Source organism: Carettochelys insculpta, chromosome 22 (genome assembly GCF_033958435.1).
Source record: "Carettochelys insculpta isolate YL-2023 chromosome 22, ASM3395843v1, whole genome shotgun sequence".
Taxonomy (NCBI): domain Eukaryota; kingdom Metazoa; phylum Chordata; order Testudines; family Carettochelyidae; genus Carettochelys; species Carettochelys insculpta.
The window spans coordinates 3,909,430-3,935,641 of NC_134158.1; the positions used below are offsets into that span (position 1 = coordinate 3,909,430).

At 53.8% G+C, this 26,212-nt stretch overlaps 1 protein-coding gene across 1 annotated transcript; it reads right to left on the minus strand.

The window, feature by feature from the left end:
* Positions 1-13,800: 13,800 nt before the first annotated feature.
* LOC142024801 (uncharacterized) lies at positions 13,801-20,871 on the minus strand. The gene is made up of 3 exons (XM_075017044.1): positions 20,718-20,871; positions 14,829-15,927; positions 13,801-14,744 (listed from the first exon to the last, which is right to left on the minus strand). The coding sequence occupies exons 1-3, from the start codon at positions 20,854-20,856 to the stop codon at positions 14,264-14,266; spliced, it is 1,719 nt and encodes a 572-aa protein (XP_074873145.1). The 5' UTR covers positions 20,857-20,871; the 3' UTR covers positions 13,801-14,263.
* Between the last annotated feature and the right edge of the window lie 5,341 nt (positions 20,872-26,212).

The window sequence follows — 26,212 nt, forward strand, 5'->3', positions numbered from 1 at the left end:
TCTGGAGAGGAGGGGTCAGTGCATGGGGACTCTGGGGAGAGACCATTGTCCTAGCCCCCTTTCACTGCAGCAGCTTTGGGCCCAGGTGAGAAGCACCTCTGCTTGGCTGCTGCAGCTCCAGCAGGAACACCCAGGGGACCGGTGTATGTCCCTCGCCTGGGGCAGGGCCAGGGTCATCGGTCCTCTGCACTGCCCAGCCAGAGAGGAATGCAGCAAATGTGCACTTTCTCCTCACTCCCTGGTGGAGGGGAACAGCCAGCTGTGTCCCTGTATGAACTTAGGGGGGAGGGAGCTGCAGCTGTCCCTAAGGGCACCTGGGGGTGGGATGCTCACGGCTGGGATAGTTCTGGTTGGGGGAGAGGGGTTATCCCCAGCCAACCCCTTTCTCATGTGGTGGTCGTCTCTCTTCTGTGTGGTCCGCTGAGAAGCCATCCCGGTGCAGCCCATCCATTCCCTGGCACACCCACACCCCAGCCTGGCTCTAAGTTACAAGAAGAGAAAGCTGCAGACCGGAGTGGGTGGTCCTGGTTCTTACCATTTAGGAGTTCTTGACCAATGGACAAGCACAGAGTCAGACAGACAGACAGACATTCCCTCTCAGTGAGTTTTCTCCCAAGCAATCAGCTCCAGCCCTGGGTTGTGGGGCTCCCCAGCCCCAGTCAGGGACCTTGCAGCCGGCTCAGCTCCAGCTGACCCGGGGGCTGGCTCGTATGGGTAGAGAAGTCGACTCGCACGGTGAACAGTGGTAAGTGTGTCCCCCTCGTGTTAGTGAGTACTGGTAAGTGAAGCACTTGTTAAACGAGGGGTGAGTGTTAGTGCCACTTGCTGGGTGTGTCTGACAATCAGATGCAGATATTCTCGCGCTGTGAATTTGAGCACTAGGGTGACCGGATGCAGAGCTCCAGCTGTGCCCTGGCTGGTGCGGAATGAAGAAATAATCCCTTCCCTGGCTCTGCTGGCAGTGCCCCGCCCAGCGTCATCCCACACGCCCTGAGCCTTCTTGCTGCACATGCAGCTCTCAGCCGCTGTGATCCCCAGGGCCTTTTCTGCAGCCCTCTCCCTTAGCCAGAGAGGTGAGCAAGAGGTTGTATCTTGGCTAATAGCCATTGCTGTTCCTATCCTCCTCAATGAACTTCTGAGCCCTTCTTTGGAGCCAGTTACACCTGTGGCTCTCACGCCATCCTGTGGCAGCAGACGCCTAGATTGGGTGAGAGAGGATTTCACTGTTGGTTTTTGTAAGTGCTCCGGGTGTCGCGGTGCAACGACCTCCCCACTTGAGTTTCTTTGTTTCTACTCCATGCAGCTGACACACTGGTTTTCATCCGTGAACGCTTCTGCAGAAAGAGATGTTAGTTTTTAAGGTCCTAGACTACAGCCTCTGGAGCTGCACATCTCAGAGAGCTAGAAGGGACCTCAGGATGTCACTGTCCAGTCCCTGCCCTCAGGGCCAAACACAATCCCTGACGGGCTTTTTTTTTTTTTTTTTTTTATTAATTATTTGCCCCAGATCCCCAAATGGCCCCTCAAGAACTGGGCTCACAACTCTGGTAAAGGAGAATGCGAGATAAAGGCAGTTGGAGCAGACGCTCATATCCTTTCACTAGACCATTTCATCAGAGTAGTGTAGAAGCCAGAACAGTTCTCCTTAATAGTGGGACCATCCCCACTGCTTACAAGCAGCAATGGTTGAAAAAACTTGGCACAGCACTCACCATATTAAGGAACACAATTCAGTCTTCTGACATTACAAGGATTGGTCAGACACATCCAGTACCCCAATATTGGGCATCAAAAGCCTTTGCCACCGAAAGCCTTAAACCCTCATAGCTTTGTAATTTTCTAGTTCCCCAAAGTACAAAACTGTTTGGAGAATATCAAAGGTCACTGCAGTGACCAGAGATCTATTGGCAAGATGATGAGTTTTTATGTTCTGCAATCTGTAATCAGGCCCAAGGAGTATTAGTGTTTCTTCAAAGACAAAAGAAGAGATTGCTCCCTCCCCTGCTATAATGTAAGCTGCCACCACCAAAATGCTGGGCCCTGGGGCACCTGCCTCCTTTGCCACCCCTTCCCGTGGGGCTGCTCCCCAGCAAAACCAGGAGAGGGATTAAAGGTGCCCTGGTCCTGGCTTGTTCTGAAAAATCACCTTTCAGCTGCTGAGCTTTTATGTCCACCATGGGGCATTTTTGCTCTTTTCACTAAAATTCTACTTGCTAGCTGGGGGCTCCAGTGGAGGCGGTACCAGTACCCAGGGGGTGGTAGGGACTAGGAGTTTTGGGGAGCCAGGTGGGGTGGGTGTTGGGAGCAGGCTGGGGTGGAGGGTGCAGGGGGTGAGCTGTGGTCCAAGGAAATGTTGGGAGTGGGCCAGAGGGCGCAGGGGAAGCTGCAGAGTGTGACGGGATGTGCCTGGTTGCAGGGCTGTGGGCGTCCCACCACGCGGCCGGAGCTGCTTTGCGGCAGACAGCCACGGCTGCCCTGACGCACGGCAGGAGCTGCTTTGCTGTGCGCAGTTGAGGTACGCGTAGCTCTGGTGGAGGAGATGGCAGCTCTTCCAGGCTGCAGCAGCAGTAAGTCCTTAACTTACTCGGGGGAGAGGGAGTTAGGGGTCTGTGGGCGGGGGGGGTGCTGCAGGTGGGGGGCGGGGAAGCTCAGCGACAGGGGAGCGAGTGGTGGTGTGGATGATCAAGCCAGACTGACCCTCCCTGCCATTTGCTGTGTGTTATCTCTTCTTGCTCACATGGTCGTCCGTGAGCCCACAGCAGCGGCAGCGCCAGCAGCCCACAGGCACCAGGTGGGCAGTGTGGACCCCCCGAATGTGATGGTGGATGGGTTGACTAGGTGGCTTCTGCCCCCTCGTTCTGCAGGAGATGAGGGTCTGGGATACCTGGGTCCCTCCATTGGGCTAATCCAAATGGCGTCTGAACCACCATTTGGTCACTGGCGTCCAAGGGGCCCTGACTCCTTACGCCCCCCCCGGGGCAGACACCCCTGTGAGAACCTTCCCCACTGCCTTGTGGGCAGGATCGGGAGAGGCAAAGGCTACGGGAGCAAACTCAGCCAGCAAGTGCGGAGTGGAGCCCCTAAGGCGGGTAGCAGGGAGGAGTCGTCAACCTGCTTTCCAGCATCTCCTTGCAGTCACCTCAGTTCCAAACGTACTGACGTCTCTTTCCTTTGCATCCGACTGGGGCGACCCAGAGGGGGCGGCACCCTTGGGCAGCGCACTTGCTCCAAACACTAGCCCAGGCCATGTGGCGTGTTGGAGGGTGCCAGCTGGAGAGGACTTTCCATCCTTGCTGGTAGCCTGGGTGCCGGGGTGGTGGCGGGGGGGGCAGACCAAAAATCAAAAAGTAGCTGTAAATGATTTTGGAAGCCATCTTGTATAGACGCCATTTCACAGCCCTTACTCCCGCGCGCACACAGGAGCCGGTCCTTTCCTTGACCTGTTTGGGAATGGCGGGAGGATGCGCTCTATGGAATGCGATAATGGGCTGTTTGGAGTTGGGGCCCCAGCTCCCCGGTACCTGTTTCTCTTTGCTGATACCAGTTTCTCTTTGGAAAGTGATTTACGCTGCTCTAACTAACTGCCTCTGACACTGGGCGTTGTTTGCGTGAGGGGATAAAATACCAGAGTTCACTGCACCAAGCAGCCTTGCTGGGCCTGGTTTTACTCCTGTCCCGTTTGGCTCATCTGTTGCCTGATTGAGTTCAGTAAAGCTGAACGTTCTCTACCTACACAGAGACGTCTTGTGCTTCAGCAATCTGGAGGTTCCACCGAGATCCCAACGCACCACTTGCCCGGACGGGGGGGCTGGCACCCGACCTCCAAGCCTCTGAAGAGCGCTCAGTAGAAGGTAAGGGGGATACCTGTTACAGAATCTCCCCGCAGGGGCTTGGGACTGGAGTGCCGGCGGCCGTCAGGGTAAGGGGGAGCTACGGGTTCCACCTTTGTGGAGCAGCTAACGTTCTGTGTGTGTCTGTCTTTCTCTATTAGGCCTGTGTTGTATGTCTCTGTTCCCAAAGGGCACGCCGGTGTCTCTCGTGAGGCAGCCATGCGCTGGGGCCTCTGTGTTCAGACACTAAAAGCTGGCGTGGTGCCACTCCTCTCTTTCAACACATGGAACTGTGGGAAGCTTTGTTGCCTCCCTCTGTTTCTGTTCTGAAGACTAACCGTTAATGATATCCCTAAGCCCGGGCAGACTTAACTCCCGCCAGGCGTCCTGCTGGGCTGGAGTGGGTGCCGGGAACACCCCCCCCCCCCCCCCCGTGAGCCAGGGGGGCTTTCGTCCAGTGCCTCACACTCTGTAACCAGGTGAGCTTCGGTTCGGTGCCTTGCAGGGAGAGATCTTGTGAGCCAGGTGAAATTCGGTTCACTGCCTTGCACCCTATGAGCCAGGCGAACTTCCATTCGGTACCTCACAGGGAGAAAATCAATGCTGGGGACAGGTCAGACTCCAGGAATTCCGGTACCCTCTAAGGGCCGTCCAGCTGTTTTTATGTACACTCACATAAATGGGGAAATTACTTGCAAGTTTCTAGAAAAAAGGAATTTTTATACCTGGGACAATCCCAAACTGCAGTTCCCTCTATTAGGTACCACTGATAGGGATAAAATCCCCCATTTAGGAGGCGCTCTTGAGGGTCATGGAGTGAAAACTCCCGATCAACAATGTTATCTGCCTCGTCATCATGGTATGAAGAAACTTGTAAAAGGCAGAACGAGTCTCGTTTAAGAAGTTTAAAAGATTCCCGGGAGAAACTTCAGTCAAAAATCAGACAGCTTGAAGGTACAGATGTACAACACAAAACAGCACACACACAGCCGAGTGCGCCATTTATGGGGCAATTGTATCCTTGCCTTCCAAGCCCTAACTCCCAGGACAATATGATGACATCCTGTGTTCTACCTGGAATCCTCTACCTTGTCCAAACCCAGGTCCCCAGGCCCAGGAGGATCAAAGGGATTCAGGAGCCTCTGTAGAGAGGGAAGAAAAGGGACCCAGGGTGCACCTCATGACCTACCAGCCAGCCGCTGCAGCTACTATTGTCCTCAAGACACCACCTTCAAAGGGACAACCATTAGCAAGATGCATGGGGGGAAACACATAATAGCCCAACCACTCAAATTTTTCCTTTACGAGAAGTCCCAAACCCCCAAGGAGGGCGCATGCAGGTTTACCAACCCTGGACTAGAACTGAATTACATGCCATGGCTAAAGACTTTCCCCCAGCAGAAGACGACCCAGTGAAGTTTCAATCAGGACTAGTGCTAGTGATCCGCTCTTATGACCCAAATTGGCAGGACCTCGATCAGCTTTTAAGGGTGATCTTGCCTGATAAGCATAAAAAGCTCATAAGGAAAGCAGAGGGGCCAGCTGAGCCCATCCAAGGAGTGCCAGGGGCAGGAACTCATGATACTGAGCTTACACAAGCTAGAAACAGGCTGCTTGACAGTGTCCTTACAGTTTTTCCCAAGCGACCAGATTGGGTTAAAATTAATCTCTGCGAGCAGGAAGATAAGGGAACACCAGGTGCCTATTTGGAAAGGCTGACAAAGGTATCTGAGAGTCACTCTGGCAATGACAATCCGGCTGCGACTGCTCAACAGGCGCTGGGTGCCGCCTTTGTGAATGGATTAAACCCAGCTGTACAGAGACAGCTGAAAGGAATGACTGGGGGCTGGGAAACTAAACCTTTAGCAGACCTCTTAACAGTGGCAAACCATTGCAGCCAGCGCTTAAAGGCTAAACAGGTTAAAGAACCTAAATGTACGGTCTTACAACCAATGCCCTCTGAATTAGGCAGGGGTCGGGGCCGCTCTACAGAGCGACATCTGCGGGACACCTATGGGACAGCAAGATCGACCCCACCTTGGTTTGCAGCTACAGCTGGCAGAGGCAGCCCAGTTACACCAGTGGGTGCAACTGTTTGCCACTATTGCAAACAGCCTGGACACTGGGAAAGTCAGCGCCCACGTCGCCCCAGGCCGACAGTCCCTGCAGTTCACAGAGCTGCACAGGCTCAGTTTAACTTAGTGGACTTTGAGAGCGAATAGGGGAGCCTGGAGGAGGATTGCAGCTTCTCTCTGTCATCTCCCCGTATTCCCCTGAACCCAGCTGGCGCTCTGACCTGCCAGGCTGCTGGACAAAACACCCAGGTTTTAGTAGACACGGGGGCCCGCAGGTCCAGCCTCCAAGTGTCGTCTTTCCCTGTTCCCCTTTCTGGCCAGGCGGTTAACGCCGTCGGCATTTCTGATCAAGTCGTACCTCACCCTGTCTCTGAACCCGTCTCCCCTGTACTGGGCCCGTTTCAGAGCAGGGCTCTTTCCTTCTCCGTCCTGCTCCCCCGGAAATCTATTCGGAAGGGATCTCCGGTGCGGGTCGCGCTGCACCATTTTCTGTGCTCCAGATGGGGTTTATCACGAAGTTCCTGCACAGCCAGGAGAGGAGGTGGAAGACCCCCTGCGGGATCCCACCGCCTCCCTCGTGCCTTCTATTCCCCAGCCAGATGCTGATCTTTTGGCCCAGGCACCCAACTGCTTGTGGGCCACCGCCCCAAACGAGGTGGGCAGAATATCAGCAGATCCCCTGTACATTTCGGTTAACCCTACCGAGCCCTTGCCCCGTTCCTCAGTACCCGCTGAATCCTGCGGCTGGGGCAGGGATTCAACCTGTCATTTCTGACCTCCTGGCCCAGGGGATTCTCACCCCCTGCTCAAGTCCTTGCAACACCCCCATACTGCCCTTAAAGAAACCGGGGAGGGACACCTGCCTTTGAGCGATCAGCTCCCTTGTTATCTCTCAATTGCCTATTACTCCCGACCCAGCCACAATTCTTTCCCCTAGTCCACCAGATTCCACCCACTTTACTGTGTTGCCCTCTCCTCTGCCTTCTCCAGTGTTCCGCTCCATCCCGACTGCCAATGCCTGGCAGCTTTTACTTATAAAGGGCAGCGATACTGCTGGACTCTTCTGCCACAAGGGTTGAGCGATTCTCCCACCTATTTTTCACAGATCCTGCAGAGGGACCTTGCTGAGATCACTTTCCCCTCTGGCTCTGCTCTCATTCAGTGTGGAGATGATTTGCTTCTGTGCAGCCCGTCCCTCGAGGCAGGCAGAGCAGACTCGCTTCCACTTCTCGTTGCCCCAGCCAAAAAATGGCACAAGGTGTCCAAACGAAAACTTCAACTGTGTCAGCCAAAAGTCAGGTATTTGGGGCAGGATCTCTCAGCAGGCAGCCGTCAGCTCTCTGATAACAGAATCCAGACGACCCTTTCTGCCCCTAGACCTACTACCCCTTTGCAAATCCCTTCTTTCTTAGGCATGGCTGCTATTGTAGGCAATGGATGCCTCACTTTTCTCAACTCACCAAACCGCTCAAGGAGCTTACTCGAAATGCCACCCCACTCCCATTCCTTGGGGCCCCCAGCAAGGCACTGCTTTCGCCTCCTTGAAACAAGCATTAGCGTCTGCTCCTGCTTTGGGTTTACCTGACTATTCCCGGCCTTTCACTTTGTTCTGTCATGCAAAGGAAGGATGTGCTGTGGGTGTGCTGGTTCAGAGCCATGGTGAGAAATGCCGCCCTCTTGCCGATCACGGTACCTATCTTGATTCTGTGGCTGCTTCTTTCTCTCCTTGCCTTTGTGCAGTTGCAGCTGCAGCACGAATTTTAGAGCCAGCAGAGCCTTTGGTTTTACAATGTCCCTTAACGTTGGCTGTTCCTCACTCAGTGTCTGCGTTGCTCCTGAAAGGAAAAACTCAGCACCGTTCCAATGCTCGTCCTGTTAAATATGAACGGCTCCTTTTTGCCTCTCCTAACGTTTCAGAGGTTCATTGTGCTTCTTTAAATCCCCCTACATGGCTCCCCGCACCCCTCGAGGGGGAGCCACGTGATTGCTTGAAAGTTGTTCAGGCTGTCACTGCTCCTCCACCTGATCTCTCTGGAACCCCCTGGGACAATCCTGACTTTATACTGTATACAGATGGTTCTTGCGTTTATAATCCTTCTGGTACCTCAGTAGCAGGCTCTGCACTTTGTACTGTTTATGATGTTGTGGACTCTGCTCCTCTGCCTTCTGTCTCGTCTGCACAGGTGGCAGAGCTCGTAGCTCTCCCTCGCGCCTGTCGTATCGCAGCAGGGGTTTCTGCCGCTGTCTGTACTGACTCCCGGTGCGCTTTTGGTGGAGTTCATGATTTGGGCAGGCGATGGAAACAGCGAGGTTTTCTCACCTCCTCTGGACACGCTATAAAGAAAGGCCCTTATGTAGCTGCTCTCCTAGATGCTGTACTTTTACCGTCTGCTCTGGCTGTTGTTAAGTGCACAGCTCATTCTGCTTCCTCTGATGAAGCTGCAATAGGGAATGATACGGCCGCTCGGGCTGCCAGGGCAGCTGCCCTATGTCCTCCTCGGGCTGAAGCATTGTACCCCTCCCTTCCGATGCCATCTCCCCGCGCCCTCCCTTGCGGAACCGGCCCTCCTGCACGACCAAGCCCCTGAATCGGGAAATCGGGAGTGGAGATTGGCAGGGTGCACCTTGCACCCAGACCACTTGTGGTGCAGCTTTGACGGCCGCATTGTTGCCCCAGTGGTCCTGTTACCTCACCTGGCTTCCGTGCTCCATGGGTTGTCGCACGTTAGCAAAGGGGGGATGGTAGCAACTCTAACACAAAACTGGTTTGCTCACAAATTCTCCCAAGTAGCCCAAGAGTACGGTCTGGCTTTCCCTGTCGGCCAAGCCTTCAACATGGGCAAACCTGTACAGACAGTTCCGGCACCCAGACCCCCGCCTTTGGGGCCGTTCCTGAATTTGCACATGGACTTCGTTCAATTGCCTCAACGTAAATCGTTTGAATATGTGCTGGTTATTGTTTGTTTGTTCTCAGGGTGGGTAGAAGCCGATCCACGCAGGAAAGTTGATGCCATCACAGTAGCTAAAAATCTTCTAAATCACCTCATCCCATCCTGGCGAATACCCCTTGTGATCTCCCGTGATGGCGGTACTCACTTGACTGGGCAAGTCATTCAGAACGTGGCAAAGTACCGCTCCATCCGACAGGCGCTACCCTGTCTGCCACACCCGGAGAGCGCGGGAGCAGTGGAAAGACGAAATGGGATTGTAAAGAATCAACTCACCAAAATACGTGAGGACTCTGGTTTAACTTCGGTAGAAGCTTCTCCCGATTGCCCTAATGAATATGAGAGCCGCTCCTAACCGAAAACCTGGGCTGAGTCCAAATGAGATGGTGTGTGGTCGGCCTATGAGACAGCTGAGCAGCCCAGAGATTGACCAGGCTGACATCACACTTGTCAAAGGAAGCACAGTTAGGTAGTGTCAGGAACTGATGAGGTGTGTGCAGTCCTGTCATTCACAGGTCAAGGACGCTTTCCTGGAGGCCCCGACTGAGCCGTGCCATAAACTGCAACCAGGAGATTGGGTCTGTGTCAAGGTCCACCAGCGTAAGACGGCCCTGGAACCCAGGTGGAAGGGCCCCTACCAAGTCCTTTTGACCACCCATACCGCTGTGAAGTGCAAGGTACTGCCCACCTGGATCCACACCTCCCACTGCAAACCAGTTCCAGCTCCTGCAGAGGTTAGTCCTGAAGCGGAGCCCCACAGACCTGGTACCAGCCATCCAGGTCCAGAAGCAGACGAGGATCAGCGCAGGCCTGGTACCAGCAATCCAGGCCCAGAAGCAGACGAACCTGAGGGACCAAGACTACGGTATCAAGGACGACCCAGGAAACCTGCCACAGACAGGTGAAGAAAGCTACCAAGTCCTGAAGAACGCTACCAAGTCCTGAAGAACAGCCAGATGGGGCTGGCCAAACAAATCCTGCTGAACTTATGTTTAGTTTTGTTTTTAATACCTAGTAGCTATAGTCGATGTGGCTTAAATATGGTTCATTAAAAGCATAAACCAAGTTTCCCTAGAATTTAATACGTCAGATTGTTGAATATGTTCTCATAGTTCTGTACATTCAGAAGGAGGGGTCCCAATGATTCCAGCCCTACTAAATAACACTCAGATGAATGGCACATGGTTTGATGAATTGGGTCAGAATGGCACACGGTATGATAAAGAGTTTAACGGCCTAGGGCATGTCTACCTAGCCATAACCTCAGTTGGAGAATACTGCTGGACATGCAGTGGCACAGGAGCCCACAGAATCATGGAGCTGGAAGGGACCTCAGGAGGTGATCTAGTCCAGCCCCCTCTTTCAAGCAAGATCAACCCCCACTAAGTCATCCCAGCCAGGACCTTGTCCAGCCAGGACTTAAAAACCTCAAGGGATGGGGAATCCACCACCTCTCTAGGCAACGCATTCCAGTGCTTCACCACCCGCCTGGTGAAGTAGTTTTTCCTAATATCTAACCTACACCTCTCCCTCTTCACCTTCAGACCATTACTCCTTGTTCTGCCATCTGACACCACTGAGAACAGTTTCTCACCCTCCTCTTTAGAGCTCCTCTTCAGGAAGCTGAAGGCTGCTTTTAAATCACTTCTAAGTCTTCCCTTCTGTAAACTGAACAAGCCCAAATCCCTCAGCCTCTCCTCATAGGTCTTGTGCTTCAGCCCCTCAATCATTTTTGTTGCCCTTCGCTGAACCTGCTCCAGCAAATCCACATCCTTTTTATACTGGGGGACACAAAACTGGACACAATATTCCAGATGTGGCCTCACCAGTGCCAAATAAAGAGGCTTAGATTACTTAGAGATTTAGATTACTTCTCTAAATCTCAGAGTGGGGAAAAGCAAGTGTGAGATAAGCACTGTCCAAAATGGGGTTTGGTATAAAATTAACACCTGGGAAAAAAATAAAGGCATCTTTGGGTACTACATGCAGTGGATGATGAAACACCAATGTGATAAAGCCTTAACAGCTAAGGTCAGCCATTATTTCAAATGTGGCTGAAGAGCATATAAACTCTGTCTATACACTGGAGTGGAACCTGCTACACTGGGGCAGCCTTCCCAGCCATTTGGGTAGTAGACCATCTTCACGGTGGACGGGTCTGAAACTACCGAGAGAGAACAAGTGAAACGTATTGGGGAGTCACGACCCCAGGTTTGGGTGTGGCCTTTGTGCTGAAGGAAATCTGGAGGAAGCTTTCGAGAAAGTAGCCAATGCTACAACCAAAGCCCTCCCAGCCATCGATAAGCAATTAGGAGAAGTTAGGCAAATGTTCCTCCAAAACCGAATGGCCCAAGATTACATCCTAGGGAGTAAGGGCGGGGTTTGTGCCGTGGTGGGAAAGGAATGCTGTGTGTATATTACAGACACTGGCAATAAAGTAGAGGAAGATGCCTCAGAAATTGAAAAGGCTGTGATGAGCCTGAAGCAGGAGGAAAGTTGGACCCTCGGGTTGATTGGGAAGTTGGACTGGACATGTGGGAACTTAATTTTGCAAGGAATAGCATTAGTATTAGCAATAATCCTTTGTGCTTATTTTTGTTTCTTGCAAATCAAATGTTGTATTTCCTGTGCTCTAAAAGGAGCCGAACAGGCTCTTACCAGCAGGAAAGTGGAGCTAATGATTTTAAGGCATGATGAGCAAAGGAAAGAACAAGAGGTGTATGTAAATACTTTAAGGAACATGTATCTATGAAATGGTTTCTGAGTTAGCCTTTTTAAGGCTAAAAGAGGGGAGTTGTGGAAACCATCTTGTACAGAAGCCATTTCACATCCCTTACTTCTGCATGCACAGAAGAGCCTGTACTTTCCTTGACCTGTTTGGGAATGGCGGGAGGCTCTATGGAATGCGTTAACGGACTGTTTGGAGTCAAGATTCCAGTTCCCCAGTACCTGTGTCTCTTTGCTGATAACACTTTCTCTTGGAGAAGTGATTTAAATTGCCTTTGACACTGGGCTTTCGTGTGAGGGTATAAAATACAAGCATGAGCTGCATCAAGCAGCCTTGCTGGACTTGGTTTGACTAGTATCCAGTTTGGCTCATCTGTTGCCTTATTGAATTCAATAAAGCTGAATGTGAGCCACCTAAACACAGAGAAGTCTTGTACTTCAACAGGCTCCTCAAGGAAGTCATTTTGAGGCACTTGGAGGAGGGAAGAGTGATCAGAAATAGTCAGCATGGATTCATAAAGGGCAAGTCATGCCTGACCAACCTGATTAGTTTCTACGATGAGAAAACTGGCTCTGTGGATAAGGGAAAATCAATGGATGTGATTTATCTTGATTTTAGCAAAGCTTTTGATATGGGCTTCCGCAATATTCTTGTCATCAAATTAAGGAATGTGGATTGGATAAATGGACGGTAAGATGGATAGAAAGCGGGCCAGAAGGTCGGGTCCAGTGGGTAGTGATCAACGGCTTGATGTCAGGATGGCGGTCGGTTTCAAGTGGAGTTCCCCAAGGTTCGGTTCTGGGTCTGTTCTGTTCAACAAATTTATCAATAACCTGGATGAGGGGCTGGACTGCACCCTCAGCAAATTTGCGGATGACACTAAGTGAGGGGGAGAGGTAGATAGGCTGCAGGGTAGGGACAGGGTCCACAGTGACTTAGATAAACTGGAAGACTGGGCCACAAGAAATCTGATGAGGTTCAATAAGGACAAGTCAGAGTCCTGCACTTGGGCCGGAAGAATCCCAAGCATTGTTACAGGCTGGGGTCAGACTGGCTAAGTAGTAGCTCTGCAGAGAAGGACCTGGGAGTTGTTGTGGAAGAGAAGCTGGACATGAGTCAACACTGTGCTCCTGTAGCCAAGAAGGCGAATGGCATCAAGACGAGCCTTGCCAGTAGATCCAGAGAAGTGATTATTCCTCTTTATTTGGCTTTGGTGAGGCCACATCTGGAGTACTGTGTCCTGTTCTGGGCCCCAAAATAAAGGAAGGACATGGACACACTGGAGAGGGTCCAGCAAAGGTTGACCAAAATAATTAGGGGGCTGGAGCATATGACCTATGAAGAAAGGTTGAGGCAGTTGGGTCTGTTTAGTCTGCAGAAGAGAAGACTGAGGGGGGACTTGATAACAGCCTTCAACTTACTGAAGGGAGGTTGCAAAGAGGCTGGAGAAAGGCTGTTCCCCATGGTCACCTATGGCAGAACACGGATCAATGGTCTTAAGTTGCGGTTGGGAAGGTCCAGGTTGAACATTAGGAAAAACTTTTTCACTAGGAGGGTGCTGAAGCATTGGAATCGTCTACGCAGGGAAGTAGTGGAGTCTCCATCCCTGGAGGTGTTTGAGTCTCGGCTCAACAGAGCCCTGGCTGGGCTGATCTGATGGGTTTGGTCCTGCCTTGGACAGGGGGCTGGACTTGATATCTTTTTAGGTCTCTTCCAGCACTATTGTTCTATGATTCTATGACCACACAGAAAACAGACAACCACCACACAAGAAAGGGGTTGGCTGGGGATGCACCCTCAGCCCCACCGAGGACTGTCCCAGCCGTGAGCATCCCACCTCCAGATGCCCTTGGGGACAGCTGCAGCTCCCTCCCCTCTAAGTTTGTACAGGGACATGGTTGGCTGTTCCCCTCCACCAGGGAGTGAGGAGAAAGTGCACATTTGCTGCATTCCTCTCTGGCTGGGCAGTACAGCGGACCGGTGACGCTGGCACTGCCCCAGGTGGGGGACATACACCGGTCCCCTGGGTGTACCTGCTGGAGCTGCAGCAGCCAAGTAGAGATGGATCTCATTTGGGCCCAAAGCTGCTGCGGTGACAGTGGGCTAGGACAATGGTCTCTCTCCAGAGTCCCCATGCACTGACCCCTCCTCTCCAGACACACCTAGAGCAACAACTCAAGTGAAGCATTTTCAATTTATTTAATTAAAAAAAAAGACAACAAAAATTCATCAAGTTGAGGTTCTGAACAAACTCCAGCGTGTCCAGTTCTTTTATAAAGGAGCAGAGGTTAATGTAGGAAGGAGTAGACTTTATTTTAGTTCCTTGAATGGCTCCATAACACCACACCCTTGAGGAATGAGAAGCAGTATGTTAGTTAATGTGGTTCTCACTGACTTTTTTTGCCCAGTGGCCCAGCTTCAAAAATAGTGACAAAGAGAGTTACCGGATTTCTCTCCTGTGTGAATTCTCTGATGATCAATAATGTCCAAGCAGCCACTGAAGGTTACCCATGTGAGTGCAGTCATTGGGTTTCTCTCTTCTGTGAGCTCTCTGATGATTGACAAGGCGCGAGTGTTCCCGAAACTTGTCCCACACACAGAACAGCTGAAAGGTTCCTCTCTGCTCTGGGTTCTCTGATCTGTAAGATGTGAGAGCTGACAAAAGCTTTTCCCACAGTCAGATCAGCTGAAAGGTTTCTCTCCAGTGTGGGTTCTCTGATGACGAATAAGATTTGAGAGCTGACAAAAGCTTTTCCCACAGTTGGAGCAGGTGAAGGATTTCTGTCCTGTGTGGGTTCTCCTATGTTTAACAAGGTTTGACCTCTGTGTGAACCTTTTCCCACAGTCACAGCAGCTATAAGGTCTCTCTCCTGTGTGGATTCTGCAATGACTTTTTAGACTTGAGGAGCATGAGAAGCTTCTCCCACAGTCAGAGCAGTGGAAGGGTTTCTCTCCAGTGTGGGTTCTCTGATGATATATAAGATCTGAGCGCCGACAAAAGCTTTTCCCACAAACAGAACAGTTGAAGGGTTTCTCTCCTGTGTGGATTCTGTGATGAGCAACAAGGTTTGACTTCTCACCAAAGCTTTCCCCACACTCAGAGCAGATGAAGGGTTTCTCTCCTGTGTGGCTTCTCCTATGATTAACAAGGTTTGACCTATTTCTGAACCTTTTGCCACAGTCAGGGCAGTTATAAGGTCTCTCCTCTGTGTGGATTCTGCAGTGACTTTTAAGGCTTGAGTGCCACAAGAAGCTTTTCCCACAGTCAGAGCAGCGGAAGGGTTTGTCCCCGGTGTGGGTTTTCTGATGCTGAACAAGATATGAGTGTTGACTGAAACTTTTCCCGCAATCAGAGCAGAGAAAGGGTTTTCCCCGGGTGTGGATTCTCAGATGTTGATCAAGGCCAGAAACATCACTGAAGCATCTCCCGCACTCAGAGCAGTTGAAGGGTTTCTCCTCTCTGTGGATACTCTGATGTCTGACCAGGTTTGCACTCCTGCAGAAGCTTTTCCCACAGGCAGTGCAGTGATAGGGTTTCTCTCGTCTGTGAATCATCTGATGAGTGAGAAGGTGTGAGTGTTGCCGAAAGCTTTTCCCACAGTCAGAGCAGTGGAAGGGTTTCTCTCCTGTGTGGGTCCTCTGATGAGCAATAAGAGCTGAGCGCCAACAAAAGCTTTTCCCACAGTCAGAGCAGCTGAAGGGTCTCTCTCCTGTGTGGATTCTCTGATGAGCAACAAGGCTTGGCCTCCGACGAAAGCTTTTCCCACACTCAGAGCAGTTGAAGGGTTTCTCTCCTGTGTGAATTCTCCTATGATTAACAAGGTGTGACCTGTGTCTGAACCTTTTCCCACAGTCAGAGCAGTTATAAGGTCTCTCTCCTGTGTGGGTGATGCAATGACTTTTAAGACTTGAGGACCATGAGAAGCTTTTCCCACACTCAGAGCAGTGGAAGGGTTTCTCTCCAGTGTGGGTTCTCTGGTGATCAATAAGACCTGAGCGCAGCTGGAAGCTTCTCCCACAGTCAGGGCAGATATTGGGCTTCTCTCCTGTGCGGATGCTACAATGACTGTTAAGACTGAAGCTTTTCCCACAGGTTTTCTGTTGTTCGCTCTCTTTAGTGTTTTTCACGCTTCTGCTTCCATGGCTGGAGTTATCCTGCCCCTCCCCTGCATGGTTTCCCTGCTGCCTTTCTGGGCTACGCTGACTCTCACAGGTCTCTCTGTGCTCAGGACTCTGACAAACACGACCTTCAGAGCTTCCCAGGAACATCCCACAGGAGGCCACTTGCTCTGGTTCTTCCAGCTGAAGATTCTCCTCATCATTCTTGAGCAGCATCACCTCACCTGCTGGGACACAGAGAGAACCAGACAGTGTCACTCTGTGCACTGAGCTGAAAGAAAAACTCAGAAAGGGAACAGAAAAGGGGGAACGCAGCCAACAGCTGATGGAAAGATTGAAATAACATGAACTGAGCTCCTCCTCCGTCTTCACAACCCTTCCCCAGAGGAGGGACTCCAGCCCTGCTCCCACCCTCTGGCTGGAGCTGATGACAGGCTGAAGGGTCAGACAGTCTGGATGAAAAGGCCCAAGTGACATCTCGGAGAACACGGAAATCGGTTTCTGAGTCACTTTAGCTCACTGCTCACCTGTGTGTGAGGCGCTGATGATCTCCCCTTTCTCAGCGCCCTGGAGATCTGGGACCCACAGCGCCACCCCTCGCTCCACCCAGGAGATCACATCAGCTTTGGGAAATCCTGCTGCACTCACAAGGGTACAACTCAGCCTCCCTTCTTGACCTGCTCCATCCCCCACATCCCAGGGCAGGACAGGACCACTCAACTCAAACAAGACACTCGATTTGGATTTGTTTTTGTGGATAAAACTAACACAGCTATGCCCAATGCCTGGCACCAGGCAGGCCCCGAATTTAGCCACGTGGAGCGGGAATCCATCAAACCCATAAGAAAATCTGCACAGATACAGACACCATCTTCCTCGCCAAGTGCAAATGGATGGACGTCCCACCCAACGGACTGAAGGTGAAACACTCACTGCAACCGATACACTGCAGGGACTGTGTCGAGAGATTGGTCACACACTCCTACAGACCTGAGGAACCACCTGTTCAGCTTCCTGTGCAGCAAACAGGGAAACATCACAAGGAGCTCTCAAGTCTGGAGACTCTCCTAAAAAAACAACCTTCCACACAAACGCCCAGGTGGCTGGACTTTACTGAAAGGAGACAGGAGAGATACAACACACATTCCTCTTCTCTACAGGACTGTAAACTCTCTAACTTCCTACTTGCCGCATGGGGCCACAGTAGTGGTACCCGTAACTCACCCAGCAACATTGTCAATCTATCCAACCACACACTCAGCCCGGCAGAGGAGTCTGTCCTACCTCAGGGACTCTCTTTGTGCCCCACCAGCCCCACAACATGACACAGTTCTGTGGGGATCTGGAACCCTGCCCCAGTTTTGCCAGGAATACTTTCAACAAGACTCTGAATAGCCCTACAGGCACCATCACACCTCGAGTACAAGAAGAAGAATTCTGCATGGAATCCTTCCTGGCAATCAAAACAACAGACTGGACGTATACATAGAGCGCTTCCGCTTCTGTGCGCAGGCAGAAATTGTGGCAAAGCGACATTGCTTATCCCAGGACCTCAGCTGTGTGGAATGCAATGTCACCCACAGCCTCAGAAACAGCTCTGGCGTTGTCATCCAAGAGGCTGACAAAGGAGCTGCTGTTGTCATCATGAATAGGTCAGACCATGAAAAGGAGACTCCCAGGCAGCTCTCCAATACCACCTTCTACAGGCTACTGTCCTCTGATCCCCCTGAGCAGCACACACAGAAACTGCACCGTCTGCTCAAGACATTCCTGACAAAAGCGCAGGAACAGATCTGCACAGACACACCCCTAGAGCCCCAAGATCCATAAATCTAGAGATTCTGGAGGCACCATCAGCTCAGGCATTGGCACTCTCATTGCAGCCTTGTCCAGCTATGGGGACTCTCGACTCAGACCTTATGGTACCAGCACTCCGAGCTATCTTTGAAACACCACCGACTTCCTCAGGAAACTGCTGTGCACTGGTGATCTTCCTGAAACCACCATCCTGGTCACCATGGATGTCGAGATCCCTTAAACAAAAATACCCACGTGAAGATGGACTTCAAGCTGTTGGGAACAGTATCCCTGATGATGCCACAGCACAAGTGGTGGCGGAGCTTTGTGACTTTATCCTCACCCACAAGTACTTCAGATTTGAGGACAATTTATACCTTCAAATTAGTGGCACTGCAATGGGCACCTGTGTGGCCCCACACTGTGCCAACATGTTTATGGCTGACCTGGAACAATTTCCTCAGCTCTCCACCCCTGGCGCCCTCCTCTACTTGAGTTACACTGATGACATCATCACCATCATCATCTGGACCCATGAGAAAGAGGCTCTTGAAGAGTTCTCAGTGATTTCGACAGTTTCCACACCACCATCAACCTCAGCCTGGAACGGTCCACACAAGAGATCCACTTCTTGGACACTACTGTGCACATAAGCGATGGTCAGATCAACACAACCCTCTACCAGAAACCCCAGGACCGCTATGCTACCTCCATGCCTCCAGCTTCCAGCCAGGGCACACCACACGATCCACTGTTTACAGCCAAGCACTAAAGGTACAACACGTTTGCTCCAATCCCTCAGACAGAGACAAACACCTTCAAGACCTTTACCAGGCTCTCCTGAAACTACAATACCCACCTAAGGAAGTGAAGATACAGATTGACAGAGCCAGATGTGTACCCAGAAGTCACCTGCTACAAGACAGGCCCAGCAAAGAAAACAACAGAACACCAGTGGCCATGAGCTTCAGCCCCCAACTAAAGCCTCTCCAGTGCAACATCCATGACCTACAACCCATCCTGGACAATGATCCCTCACTCTCAAAGACCTTTGGGAGGCAGGGCTGTTCTTGCCTGTGGCCAGCCCGCCAACCTTAAACAAATTCTCACCAGCAAGTATAGACCACAACACTGTAAAACACAAACCAAACCTTTCGACAAACCTCAGCGCCAACTCTACCCACCAATGACACCACCACACCTGCTCAACCAGGGTTGTAGTTCAATCCTTGACGAGGCTATTTAGCAATTGGGGAAATAGATGCCACAGACAGTGCTTGGTCCTGCCAAGAGGGCAGGGGACTGGACTTAGATAACCTCTCGAGGTCCCTTCCAGTTCTAGATGTGTATCTCCACTTATATTTTCATTTTATTTGAACTAGCGGGGCTTATTCACCTGCACATCTAAACTCGACAGTCTCGACGTAAAAGAATAAATGGATGCAAATAAGATATCAGGAATGGTAACATACAAAACCTCCCGGGATGCTCAGGAGCAGATTTAAAAGTAGCCATCCTGCAACACACAAATGTCAAGAGCAGACCTCAAACAGCAACTGCAGAGCTGCAGTTCACTTGCAAATGTGACACCATCCATTTAGGATTGAACAAAGACCAGAACCAGTTGGCCAAGTTCAAAAGCAGTTTCTCTGCTCCGGTTGTTCACACCGCCACATCAGCTGCTGGAAGTGGGCCACATCCTCCATGACTGAATTGCTTTCATTAACTCCGGCCTTCTTCTTGAGTCGGACTCCCTCCTTTTCTTGTGCCTGTATATTTTTACTGGACTCTGGAATTTCCACGTGGTGCATGTGGTGAACTGGGCCTTTGCCCACAAAAGCTGATGCTCCAGAAAATCAGTTTATCTGTAAGGTGCCACAGGACTTCTCTGTGTTTTTGCTCGACTCAAAAGGTGAGCTCTGTGAGGGCTGGCAGGGCCGAAACCGAGGCCCCAGGCAGGGCTCAGACTGCAGCTGCCACATGGCAGGTCACTCGAACTTGGAGAGAAAGGCTCTGGCAGAGCTCTGGCTCCACAAGGGCTCTGTCCACAAAGCTGCTGGCTGGGGCCTGGTTCCTCCGGCTCTTTGGCTCTGATGCGCTGCTTGAATCAGCAAGAGGCAGAGGAAGTTGTCTGAGCAGGGAGGCGAGTCCCGGGCTGGCTGCTTCAGATCCTGCCCAGGCTCCTGCTCTGCGACCCCTGCCGGCCTGTGGCTGGGTAGGCCCTACCAGCAACTCACAAGAGCTGCTGCTCCTGCAGCCGGCCATGGCGGTGTTTGGTTGTGCTGCTCTCTGTGGGAAGTGGTTTTTGGTGCAGCTGGGCTCCCACTCAGTTCTACTCTGCCAGCAGCAGCTTCTCTGCATGATTTAACACTTTCCTCCTGCAGCACAGGCTTGCTGCTGACTCACGTTCCAGCCACACCAGGCGCTGCTTCCCTTGGTGCAGGAAGACGACTGGCAGAAGTGTGGCTGAAGGGTGTTAGTTACAGCCCCCGTCTCTGCCTCTCCTGCAACCTCCTGCTGAGATTCTAGCTGTGCTTTTGCTTTCACAGTTTTACTCCTCACTGCCCAGGTTTGGCCCCACTCGGTGTCACATGACCTAACTGGGCACCTCCCAACCTTCTTCAAAACTCCCCAATATCGATGAAGGCCGAGGACGCTGGACGAGGTGTGTTATGAGACCTACGGGGAGTGACACTGAATCCCAACTCAGGCACATGTTACTCATAACTGGTTGTCCTGTGTCTGGTTCCCACCAGTGACTCCTGAGAAAGCAATCTACTGTACATGGGAGAGCTGGTGCGTCCGTCTGGGAGTTTGTGTTTCATTATTCAAGAACTCGCCCTAAATGGTAAGAGCCAGCAGGGGTGCAGCAAACTGGCCCCAGGGGTACCCTGCAGGGACTCAGAGCAGCCGGAACCAGCCCTACAGCTCTGGTACCCGCCGCTCCTGCCAGCGCCCCTCCACTCACACCTCCACACAAGGCAGATGGTGGGAAGCACATGGAGACCTGGGCTGTGGGAAGAGCAGCATCACTGCCATGTTCCTGAACCTGCTTCCCCTGGGAGGGGCTGTGGAGGGGACAGTCTCTCACAGGGGACCCAGTGATTCCTGGGGCTCACACTCCTGACACTGGGAACAGGGAGTGACCCTGAACCAAAGCCAGCCCAGCTGCTGCGAAGCCCACACAGCCTGTGACACCCCCAGGGACAGGACTCCTCACCCAGCCAGCGCACGGTCTGGTAATTCTCCTGCATCACCTCCCTGTAGAGGGCTCTCTGCCCCGGGGCCAGCAGCCCCCATTCCTTCTGCGAGAAACACACAGCCACCTCCTCCAAGGTCACCTCCTCCGCCACCGCCATGTCCTCGCTCTGTCTCTGCAGGTCCGGGGCTGCTCTGGAGCCAGACATGGGTGCTCTGCACCTGGCAGGGGAAAAGGGCAATGGAGACACTTCAGACGGGGGTGGAAGCCGCTCCGCTCCCCCAGCTCCCCACACTCGCTCCCTGGGGCACACGTGCTGCACACGCACATTTGGGGAAACGCTCGAGTCTCTCAGAACCACCTCGCACAAGTCAGATCCCAAATCCGTCCTCGTTTCTCTCCGGACGCGGCCTGAGCCCCAGCACTGCTGCGCACTGGAGTGTGTCCCACGGACACGTCACGTGGTTAGTGACACCCCACGGGGACAAGCCCGGAGGAAGGGAGCAGCTGAAGGGACAATGAGGGTCACTGAACTGCACCGCGGGGGAGCACCGGCACCGTGCGACGAGCGCCCGGCCCCACTGGGGAACCGGGAGGGGGGGGACACAAGCCACCGCACAGGCTGTGCGGGTAAAACTCTCCGCAGCAGGCGGCTGCCCCCGGCCTGGCTCTGCGCCTGCGCAGCGGGAGACGGATCAGTGGCTGCTCGTAGCTCCAGCCACATCCACCCCCACCCCCACCGCGGGCTGCGTCAGGGGCGAGCAACACCCGGGAAGGGGGAGGGGTCCCTGCATCGAACCTCCCAAGGGCTCGTCCTGTGTGTCCCGCCTCTTCCCGCCCCCCGCTCCCATTGGCCGAGCTGCCTGTCAGCCCTGCCCACCCCCGCTCCCATTGGCCGAGCTGCCTGTCAGCCCTGGCCCCCCTCTCCCATTGGCCGAGCTGCCCGGCCCGAGCTCTGCGCCCGGCTCCGCACTGGCCTCCCGCCGCGCATCGCTGTTGCTCTGAGTCACCCCCGCCCTTCACCCCGCCCCGCCCCAGCGCTGCGCGCAGCCCCCGCTGTGCTCCCCACAGCCCCAGAGGGGAGCGAGTCTGTGCTGGCCCCGCCCCTCGCCCCGGCCCGGCCCCGCCCCCTCGCCCCGTCTGTCCGGCCCCAGCAGCTCGTCCCGGCTCGTGTCTGTGGTTTCCCCGCGGGAGTTTGTTCTGTGCCCCACGTGGTCCCCAGGCGGGCAGATTTCCTGGGCTGGGGTCAGTTCCCCTCCGGGCCCCTCCCGCCCGCCCGCCCCCAGCCTGGATTGCCCGTGTCAGGGGCGGCTCTTCTCTCCGTCCGCCCGCAGCCGGGGGCGCTGTCACCGGGCCCCGCTTGGGGGCGTCTTGTGCCCCGACCCTCGCAGCGGCCCCGCTTTGTACCTGTCCCAGTGCGGAGACCCCCGTGTGTGAAACCCCCTTTTCAGTTCCCAGCCCCTGTCCGTCCCTGACACACACCCGCGTCCTGCAGCACTGGGAAGAGTCACACGTGTGGGGAGTGCGGCGGCGGGAACGCAACGCTGCTGCAGGCTGGGAGGGGTGTGTCTGCCAGAGCTCATCTGCATGGGAATGCAAAGGGCGCGTGTGTGACACCTGCCAGGCAAAGCCTCGTGGGGAGCGAGTCAGCCCTGAGATCTGCTCCCTTGTAAACACCTCGTTGTGAAACCACAATTTATGCTGACACCCAGTGTGGGAGCTGTGGGACCTCACCAAGGCTCTGGGTTGTTGTGAGGGACAGGGCAGTCGCCATGGCTGCATCAGACATTGATTACACAGGGCTCCCTGGTTTAAAAACTTGTAAGAAAAAAAGTGGAGGGACAGTGGTTAAGCCAGCTTGGTGAGTGCTTTGGCCTTATAGCTCTACGTCTGGCTTGCTTAGTTTTTCCCCTCTGTTGAAAGATAGAGTTGGATAATAGAATGTTTGTAAAGCTCTGTATGAACAATACTAGGAGTTCTAACGCAAAAGTGACAGCTGAGGCCATGTTGAGCTAAAATCAGAGGGTTCTGCCTTTGGGGAGGCCTAAGCAGTGGGGTCGGGAACTGTGGTGCTGGATGATAGGGGGAGGCTGGTAGGAAGCCCCTCAGACGAGGGTGGGTGGCTTGTGGTAGCAAGGGGAGGCAGCAGATAAGTGGACAGCTGGTACTGCCCTGGTAATGAATGTATCTGCGGGCTTTGGGTTCGGGACTGCACTGCAGAAGGTTCACCCTGTAACTGTGTGTATGGGGTAAAGGGCCAAGAGCCCCAGCAAGAGACTGGGGTCTACCGCATATGGGGATGGTAGCTGGGTAAAGGGGGTTTGTCTCTTCTTTGCTTAAATATACTGCATCTGTCACTGTAACCTTGGGGTAGGTAATGGTCCTTAAACAAGCCATTTCTATCTCAGACTCTGTGCTTGCGAGGGGGTAGAACCGCCTTCCAGGCACCCAGCATGGGGGTGAAATTGTCCCAGGCCACTGGGTGGGGGCTCGAGCTGGTTGGTTGTATCCTTGACAGGACAACCCCACAAGAGTTGAACCCGGCCCTTCTGGCAGGCATGTGGCATGAACAGAAGGTTTCCAAATTCTTTTGCTAGTCTTTAAAGTGCTACTTGACTGCTTTTTGTTTTGGTTCTGCAGTCCATCCAGGGTTAACAGCTCGATGGCGTCAGCATGCTGCAGCGAGGGGACAGGCTTCATGCAGATTAGGTGATCGCTTAGGGAGCGAAACAGCCACCACAAAGGCAGCTCGCAGGTCTGGTGGAATAAGTCATTTTAAAGCTGAATTCTCTGGTGGGAGAGGTTTTGCTTTGACCAGCTAGAAAGGAGCTGCAGGATGAAGAGAGCAGGAGTACTTGCCGATCTGTAAAGATCTTGTTGTAATGCTCACATGTGTTGCATTCGGGTGAGTCGTCATGCCATCGAAAAGTGTCCAGATGGGTGGGCTGTGTAAAATTGTTTGAAAATGGTATTGCTTCTCGGCCTTTTGTGGGCTAAGATCAAGTGTAGTATGGTTGTCACTTGGAAGGGAACTGCAAAGGTGAGAATCTGTAAGAGCACATCTGCAAGAACAAGAAGATTCTGCGGTCCGGTATCCAGTAACACCAGCATGAGAACTTCAATGATCAACGCCAGCAGGATTGGGAGCTGTGGTTGTGATTCTCTGGCTTCAGCGTTACTGTTTGATGGAGATCTTCAAGGGACAGAACCTGGAAACTCGGAAACTACTGTCTCTGCAAAGTCGACTCTTGTGGAACACATTTTGCAGGACCAGGGCTGTTCTGCTTCCCTGATGAAGATCCCAGTTGTTGCTCCAGACAGGATGGCAGCCAGAGGATCCCCTTGGGATGCAGATGCTGCCTGTTCTGCTGCTGCTCCTTTGGCATCTCATCCGGACCCAAGAGCTGCCCTGTGCCTCGCTGTCCCCAGAGGAGCGATCCCCGAGAAATCTCCTGGGCTGGACTTGCCTTCTCTCTGTTCCACGTCGCCTCTGGACCGAGAAACTGCTCCGAGCTCTGTTACCCCAGGAGGACGGGCCACGGCAGTACCTCCTCCATCGGCTGGGTCTCCTGCTTGCCGTCCTATTGCCCGCTTGGCTGCACTCCTGGATCCGGAGGCTGTTCTGCGCCCTGCTACCTCAGGAGCATCAGTTGTGAAGGGACTCCTCCCATCGGACCTACCTCCTGTCTGTTGCCCTGTCACCACACCAACAACAACGACCCTGGACCTGGGAGCTGCTCTGTGCCCTGCTGACCTGGGAGGAGCAATTGCTTCGCAATCTTCATAGCCAGACCTGGCGCCAGCGCCCACTGGCCCTTGCAGCGCCGCCCCAGTAGCACAGCAGGTCGCTGGTCCGGAGCCTCTGTATCTCGACTTCCCTATTCCGGATCACACCCTCCTCTGCCCGGACTGCTTCCCCTTCCGTGGAGTGCGGACACTGGGGGCCCTCAGCAAGCACGTGCGAGCGGCGCACAAGAAGAGGATCGCCTTCCGTTGCGGCTCCTGCCACGAGCTATTTGATACACAGAAGCAGTGTAAGCGGCACCTGCTCACCACCTGCCGAGGCCAAAGTGCTTGTGTGCCCCCCAAGGTTCCGATTCGTCTGGTGCCGACAACAGCTCTTCCAAAGGAGCACCTGCGGCAAGCTGGAGCCGTCCTCCAGCCAGACCTGAGCTCCTCCGCTGTGCAACCCGTCGCTTCCATCCCGCTATCCGGTTCCTCCACCAACATCCCAGAGGTACGGGCTGCCCCGGTGTGCTCCAGCCAGGCGGTGGGATCTAGTTCCTCGCTCCCTGCTGCTACACTGGGAACCAGCCCGCCCTCGGGGATTCCCATCCTCGCCTCCGCTGGCCAGCGTGCACCTCCATCGCTGATTGTCCAGAACCTCTCCGACCGCTTGGACCAGCTCCTTTCCCGTGTCCGGAAGACAACTGGTTCATGCAGGATCAGTGCTTCTTCGCGGGTGACCGAGCCTCAACCGTCCACTGGCAGACCCAGCCTCCCTCCGCAGACCGCTGGTCAGAGGTTGTTGGCTGCCCCGCACGACTCTTCCCCGTGCCCCTCCTCAGCCTCCACTGGGATATCCGCAAGATCTCGCAACGCTGCTAAGAACTGCTCCTCTCGGGTCCTTTCCCGGCCGGACCCCTCCCAGAGGAAGTCCAATAACCACCCCAGGACTCTTGGTGTATCTGAGGGTCTGAGTTCTGGCCTTAGATCCCCTGATGCTGCAGCCTCACCACTGGAGCCCGCCGCTGCAGCGCCCAGCCAAGCTGCCTGCACCTCTGCGAGTCCCCCGCCTGCCGTGCCTGAACCCGAGCCCACGTCTCATCCAGAGCGTACGCGCACCCGCAAGCGGTCTGCCACGGCGTGGCAACTTCTTTGGCTACAGGAGTTGGCAGCTGTCCGTACCTATGAGGACCTAGTAATTATCACAGAGCGCCTGACACAAGACCTCTCCGCAGGCATAGCGGACGGCCGCAAGCGCCACCAGGAGGTTGCCCGTCATCCACACCAGCCCATGACCCCTAGACTGGCCCCTGGCGGCAGGGCTGGCAGACGAGGAGACGCCGGCCGCCAGGACGACCCGGTCACTGCCACTCGCCTGCAAGGCCTCTATCGCTCTGACCGTCGGAGGGCTATGAGGGAGATCCTGGAGGGAGCCCCGATGCACTGCTCCGTCCCTGCAGAGGAGCTCCACTCCTACTTCTCGGCCGTCTTCGAAGGGGGGGCCTCCCCGTGACCAGCCAAGGCCAGACTGCCTCCCCCAGCTGCCGAGGATCCACGCCGATAACGCCCTGGAAGTGGATTTCACGCCCCATGAGGTGCTGGCTAGACTGCAACGGACTGCAAATACGGCCCCGGGAAAGGATGGCATCCGCTATTCCCGCCTTAAACAACGTGATCCCGGATGCCTGGTCCTTGCTGCCCTTTTTACCGCCTGCAAGAAGTTGCGGCGTATCCCGGAGGCCTGGAAGCGGTCAATGACCGTCCTCCTTTACAAGAGGGGCGACCGCGAT